This window comes from Actinia tenebrosa, unplaced genomic scaffold (genome assembly GCF_029948245.1).
Source record: "Actinia tenebrosa isolate PJP-AT-01 unplaced genomic scaffold, QUT_ActTen_1.0 PGA_scaffold11__36_contigs__length_13525064, whole genome shotgun sequence".
Lineage (NCBI taxonomy): Eukaryota > Metazoa > Cnidaria > Anthozoa > Actiniaria > Actiniidae > Actinia > Actinia tenebrosa.
Genome location: NW_028292571.1, coordinates 9,599,353 through 9,606,513, shown reverse-complemented (window position 1 = coordinate 9,606,513; position 7,161 = coordinate 9,599,353). Strand labels below are relative to the sequence as shown.

General features: G+C 40.3%; 1 protein-coding gene across 1 annotated transcript in view; it reads left to right on the top strand.

Moving 5' to 3' along the window:
• Positions 1 to 6,808, top strand: part of LOC148912498 (uncharacterized) — a 7,401-nt gene extending 593 nt beyond the window's left edge. Inside the window, exons 2-7 of the mRNA XM_089027186.1 lie at positions 20 to 166; positions 1,087 to 1,174; positions 1,967 to 2,011; positions 2,537 to 2,578; positions 2,676 to 2,755; positions 3,921 to 6,808. Coding sequence (XP_088883312.1) covers positions 20 to 166; positions 1,087 to 1,174; positions 1,967 to 2,011; positions 2,537 to 2,578; positions 2,676 to 2,755; positions 3,921 to 6,110 — 2,592 coding nt within the window. The 3' untranslated portion in view covers positions 6,111 to 6,808. The remainder of the gene's footprint in view (positions 1 to 19; positions 167 to 1,086; positions 1,175 to 1,966; positions 2,012 to 2,536; positions 2,579 to 2,675; positions 2,756 to 3,920) is intronic.
• The last annotated feature ends 353 nt before the right edge of the window (positions 6,809 to 7,161 follow it).

The following is a 7,161-nucleotide window of genomic DNA, read 5'->3' as shown; positions in this document are numbered from 1 at the left end:
TGGTGGTGGTGCGTGGTAGTGTGGGTGGTGGTGGTGGTGGTGGTGGTTGGTGGTGGTGGTGGAGGAGGAAACAAATATTCCATTTTTCTATCAGCTTCTGGTTGTCTTCTTTGAAGATTCTTCGTTTCTCGTCTCACCTGCTGATATTTCTACTAAAGCAAGAGATGTGAGTTGTTAAATCAATATATTTTTAATCAAATCTTGGTTTTCAAGAGGGAAACCACATAGTAAAAGAGCCGGTAGTTCATCATCCTCAATTAAGGAAATTGCTGGTTGCAAGCATTCCCAAGAGAGTTAAAAGACAAAAACATGGTGGCCATTGTGGTACCGTTAACAATGGATGCTAATGAGAAATCTTTTGTTAAATGGCACCAACATGGCCGCGATGCCGTAACGTGCAATCGAAGAATTGCTTTGAGAAATGATTTAACCAAAAAAGGTTTGTTGAATTACGGCACTTGGCGCAACTTTTTTGCGCGATGCGACACTCCTGCAGTAAAATAGAGTCTTCCTTATGTCACGTTTATGGCAGAGACTTGATGTTCTTATCCATGAATGCGACTTTTCCATGTAAAGCTAGCGAGGTTTTTGGGAATTGTATCATTCTAGAGTATCATTTCTTTGTTAAACGGTTGCGTAAATGAAGACACATGAATATGGATACAACTCAAACAAAGAATCTTATTCTCAAGACCACGTGTCATTCCCTAGAGTATCACTTCTTTGTTTAACGGTTGCGCATGAGAAGACACATGAATATGGATACAACTAAGACAAAGAATCGTATTCTCAAGACTACGTGTCATTCCCTAGAGTATCATTTCTTTGTTTAACGGTTGCGCATGAGAAGACACATGAATATGGATACAACTAAAACAAAGAATCTTATTCTCAAGTGAATGACACGTGGTCTGAAAAAGAGAAACGTTACGCTCATGCCGAAGTTAGAGTTTTATTTCATGAGCAAATACATCGCATTCATGACATCTTCCGAAAGCTCTGTCGCCAGCAACGTACACGCACCAATTGCAGCGTGTGTATTGGCCTTCAAATCCACTACGTCTTACAACATTGTCTTTTTTTCAGATTCCAGATATTGAGTTGTTTTCAAGGAAACTGTCTGAAATAGAATGCAGTAATGTGCAACTGTACCTGAAAACCTCATCAGGAACAGGTATATATCTTATACTCCTCTCCATGAAATAACTGTTATAAATCTTGGGTGCTTTATGAGAGGACACAGCACGCGCGCGCACTTTCAGTTGCGTCGTTCCTATCTAAAATAACGGTTATTGTAATTTGTATTCTATAAAAGAAATAAAAACCTTGCTTGCTGTGCTGTGTGGAGTCATAAAGCACTTGTAGATTGACAGAACACTCGAGAAGTGTCCAGAAGCACTCCGCTACGTATCTTACTTCTCCTAACACTTCTCTCGTGTTCTACCAACCCCCGCGTGCTTTATAACTGCACACAGCACGCGCGCGCATGTCTGTATACTGTGACATAAACACGGTGGGAGCTGTAGTGTTGTTCTACAACAGCTCCCAGAGTTTATATCAGTATGTAGGCACAAATGCACGTCTTATGTTGCTTTTATAAAATAAAAAAAAACGTTGCAGGGTTTTTCAGGGAAAGCGTTTTTATTTTTCCTTGGCTTTCACAGTTATTTCTTTAATGATGAAAAGGTAAATTATACACCGTGAAAAGATGACGTTTCGGACGCTAGTCCTGCTCTTTTACTCCGACGAAGGACTAGCGTCCGAAACGTCAGTTAAGTTTTTTCATCTTTTCACGGTGTATAATTTACCTTTTCATCATTACTGTTTCATTAGAAACACCGACACAGCTCACACTAGTTTTTAGCTAGTTATATCTTTTCAGTTATTTCTTTGTTTATTTCAAGGACTCATATTCAATTTAAGATAAATCATTGTAATTCAGTGTTATTTTTCTTTGTTCAAACAGCTACGCCATTCTCGCAGGAAGATGCACCATTAAGAACGTTATGGGGTACGTATTTTGTATACTTGCTACGAGGCAAGCGGTGCACTTTTAGGCCCCGTCCACACTATATGCCCGATAAATTTGAATCCGAATTTTTATTTATTCGGTTCCATTTCGAAAAATCGTTTTCGGTGAAGAATTGTTCCGGATTCGCACGGACTAGTGTGGACGGTAGGCCTAACTGAATAAATAAAAATTCGGATTCAAATTTATCCGGCATAGTGTGGACGGGGCCTTAGTATCTTTGGTGTAATTCGTGCAGAATGGACAAGAAAAGATTTGCAACAACAACAACAACAGAGTATTTATACTCAAAATTAAATATATATAAAAATACATAAAAAACGTCCTTGTTTTTGCAAGGGTAGCACTTGACAGCCAGTGGTAAACAAACCTGTAGCACTTGCTTCATGATCGAATCATGATCAGCACGTCTGTGCAACGTTTCCCTTGTTCTAAAGCCCTTACGACCAACTATTAGTAATGCAGTTTTTTTAGAAATGACTTCGTTTTCCTTTTCGTTTAATACAGAAAAACATGGTGATAAATGGTCCCTTAAACATCGTGAAGGAGGTAAGTGACTGGTTGGTTGTTACCATGACGATATTTTTGTTACTATGACGATGGCAGATCCCAAAAAAAAAGACGTTTATGTTAATTTGTGTTTCAGAGAAATTTCTTCTTAAAAGTAAAGCAATTTTAAGGACTAGTAATGCAAAGAACATTGCAGAAAAGATTCAACAGAGCAAGGTAAAGAGAATATTGCATGTTTTATTACTCACTCTCATTCATGAAATAGTAATTCTTTTCTTAAATTTATTTTAAATTTTTTGAGTCACATTTTTATATTGTAAAGCGTCTTTGAACTTAAGGATATCGACGCTATATAAATTATTCCTTATTATTATTATTATTGTTCGCTATTGGTGACGCAGGGGAAAGAGTAGGGGGGGGTTCTTGTTGGACGTAGGGGAGTAGGGTAAGTAGTAAGTGACCCTCAGTAAATGAAGTCACTGACTGACTGACCGACTGACTGACTGACTGACTGACCAACTGACCGACCGACTCACTGACTGACCGACCGACCGACCGACTGACCGACCAACTGACTGACTGACTGACTGACCGACTGACCGACCGACTGACTGACTGACCGACCGACCGACTGACTGACTGACTGACTGACCGACTGACCGACCGACCGACTCACTGACTGACTGACTGACTGACTGACTGATCGACTGACCTACCGACTTACCGTCTGACCGACTGTGCGACCGACTGACCGACCGACCAACCGACTGGCTGACCGAATGACCAACAGACTGACTCTGACTTACTAGTGGAGTTTGGTATTGTTGTTGGACACAGGGGAGTAGGGTTGGTAAAGTTTGGTATTGTTGTTGGACACAGGGAAGTAGGGTTAGTAAAGTTTGGTATTGTTGTTGGACACAGGGGAGTAGGGTTGGTAAAGTCTGGTATTGTTGTTGGACACAGGAGAGTAGGGTTTGTAAAGTTTGGTATTATTGTTGGACACAGTGGAGTAGGGTTGGTAAAGTTTGGTATTGTTATTGAACACAGGAGAGTAGGGTTTGTAAAGTTTGGTATTATTGTTGGACACAGTGGAGTAGGGTTGGTAAAGTTTGGTATTGTTGTTGGACACAGGAGAGTAGGGTTTGTAAAGTTTGGTATTATTGTTGGACACAGTGGAGTAGGGTTGGTAAAGTTTGGTATTGTTGTTGGACACAGGGAAGTAGGGTTTGTAAAGTTTGGTATTATTGTTGGACACAGGAGAGAAGGGTTTGTAAAGTTTGGTATCATTGTTGGACACAGGAGAATAAGGTTTGGTAAAGTTTGGTATCATTGTAGGACACAGGGGAGTAAGGTTAGTAATAAAGTTATATATTCTTTTTAGTTAAAAACGAAGATCTGCGAAAGAAAGCAAAGAGAAGTATTAAAGAAAATCGAAATCCATGGCTGCAAACCCAAGATGAGAAAAATCCTCGATCCTCTAAGGGTACCCGCTTCTAGAGCTCCTCCTTTTGAACCCAGCCTTATATCTAGTATCGATATGAATGAGGATCATTTTAGCAGTGAGCCAAGGTCAAAGACTAAGGCCAAACACCAAATACGGCCTTGTACTTTTCCTCCATCACCAGAAAAGAAAGGACCAGGTCAATTGAATGCTCCCTTTTGCCCGCCCGACAACTTAGATTTTACCTCTAATACATCTAAACCTAATGGTAAAGTTATGTATGGTAGTAACGAGATCATAGTGAAGCGACAAAGAAGCTTGACGGAGGTAACGCATTGTCCGCGTGACCGCCTGAATTTTACTACTGCTCTATCTAAATCTAACGACGAGGAGACGTATGATAATCATGAGGTCGCGGCGAGACGACAAAGAAACGTGACGGATGTAACACCACATAGAACCGGAAGTAACAATGAGAGATATTTAAGTCATACCGGTTCTATCAGTAGGAAAGGTGCAGTTAGACGAAAATCATCACGCGATTCTCTAGATAGTTTAACAAACAGCGACAAAAGCGATGAACTTAGTTCTGAAAAAACAAATGTTAACGATCCAACACATGGTTTGCCATGTGAAAGCGATCAAGAAAATTTGACTCATAACAATACCGCTGACTTAGATTCCCCGCAGGCGCAAAGTGTTCCGGAAGTGACGTCATCTAAAAGTAAGGATGGGCCAACAAGTGGAGGACGGTCAGATATTTGTGATCAGGATGATAAGACAAATGTTACAGATCAGACCTGCGCCGGAAGCATATCTGATCAACAAGATGGAAGACAGCTGGAAGACACAAACATGGTTTCGTATTCAGGTATCACTTCTAACGAAAAACCAGAAGCTGATCTCGACATTGAGAAAGATTTTCACAGTGACTCGGGAATCGATTCGTTTGACGGTTCTATCAGAAATGACGTTGGTCAATCGGAGTGTGATAATGGAAGAGAAGAGCACCTTCATTCGTGTGACTACTATGATGTCAAGTCTACTTACCACTTGAAGAATATTCTGCTTCAGTATTCTAGACTATGTGCCGATGAAGAAGAGGTCGGCGTTGAACACCCACCTCAAGGTATCTGCCTATCGTCATATCATCTCTTACACGTTGAAGGACGCTGGGTGGTAGAGAATGATGTGGAAATAGATGAAGAGAGCGACGAGAGTTCCGAGTACGATGACTGTGAAGTATTCAAACTTCCAGGGGATATCAAGGTGTTATATAACCGTAGCAAACGAAAATGGGTGGTACAAAGAATGAAAGTATCCGAACAAGTAGAAGATGAGGTTTCACTCGAGCCTTCAAGTGAACAATTAACCAGTAGCGATGCTACAAGTGAATACCCAGCCAATGAGAATCCTTCTTCTATGGAGGAAAAGGAGGAGGATTTCCGTACCTCGACGTGGGAAAGCAATTACCATCCGCTAACAATCAATCACTGTGGTCAACACTTTAGACCCTTAGACGATTCGTACGAGCCTGATGATGAACAGCCAACTACATCTCAGGATTATACCGAGATTGGGATTCTTGAAGACGCTATTCGAAAATTGTTTTACCATATGGAGAAAAATCGAGATCTTACTGCTTCCGAGTGCCTGAATGACAAGAAATATCCTGATCTACGGAGACTAGTTTGTGTCGAGCTTTGTTCTGCTTTGCACAATATTGTTAGTAACGGTCTCAAGAAGAAATTCACTCTATTGAGTGCAATAAGGTATAGTGTGTGGGAGGTTGTTAAAGGTACTTGTACGAATGAAGTTACTGGTGCCATAGTTAAGAAGATCAACAGTGTTGGTGCTCTAGACGATAAAACTCGCTTTGAACTGTTTGTTTGTGAATGTTTGAACCAAAACGCTGACGCTCTGGCTTTATGGGTGGAGGCTCTACAGAGTAACAAGAAGAAAATGAACACTTACTACGATGAGAAAGCACTAGTGATGAAGCTGCCGAAAGATACTCTGGAGAAGTTGGTATCGAGGATAGCCTTCCTTCCCTTCAGTATAAGCTATTATCAGCATGTACAGAAGAAGTTGAAGGAAGCCAGTGATGTGACACAGTTTGCTTTCGAATAATAATGATCATCATCCTCATCGTCACCATCATCCTCATCGTCATCACCATCATCATCATCACTATCATCATCATCACCATCATCATCATCTTAGAGGATCAAGGGTGGACAGAGGTGATATTCATGGTTCCGACTCCCCTTAGTTACCGTTGCTATGTCCCACAAGCTCAACAATTTATCCAGGATATCTCGGAATTAAAGACTCTGGTAACGGAAAATCGATCATAAATTGTTTCAACAGTTTACGGCCCTGAGAAAAGGATAGAAAATTGCCTCGTAGTCCTTGTAGTACTCTTTAAAACAGATACTGTGTATTTGTTTGTGGGACAAGATTCTAATTCCACTAGAAAAACTGCTGCAGCGGGCAACGGTTCGCTGTTAACTCAGTCGAACTTTTGAATTGCGCTCGATACCTGAAAATGTGTAATGAAAGGAAAGAAAAGAAAAGAAAAATGAGAATTATGAAGTGGAAAAACGAAAAGGAATAAATAGAAAAAAAGAAGGATCTAAAAGAAAGGAAAGGAAATACGGAGAGATTTTTGATCGTTTTTTTTTTTTAACGAACACATCAGACAGTAGATTACTTATGTATATGGACCAACGCTTCTCTCCAAAGACAAATAGACACACACAAAAAATATAATATATAAATCATATATAGTATATATGAAAGAAATAAAATAAACCCTAATACAATCATTCTCTTGTTAAATCACTTAAATCCCGACTGTACTAACTTGTTTACTAACTTCGCGGGTTATTAATGATTACCTTTCATTTGTTATCGGGGAGCCCGAGGGGTGGGGTGGGGTTGGGGGATTCGCTTGCTAAGCCAAAGTAAAAGAATGTCCCTTTCTTGTTTTCCATTTTTTTTTGTTTTTGTTTTTGTTTCAAAAGTGCTGTGATTTGGAATAATTTTGTGCCCCCCTCTATGAACTCATTCCCAAACCACACTCTCGGTTTCTTGCTTTTCTGCGGTCACCACCAAACAATCGCTAGTTTTCCCAAATGAATAAAGAAGTACGGGGGGAAAATCGAATAGGCCGTTTGCA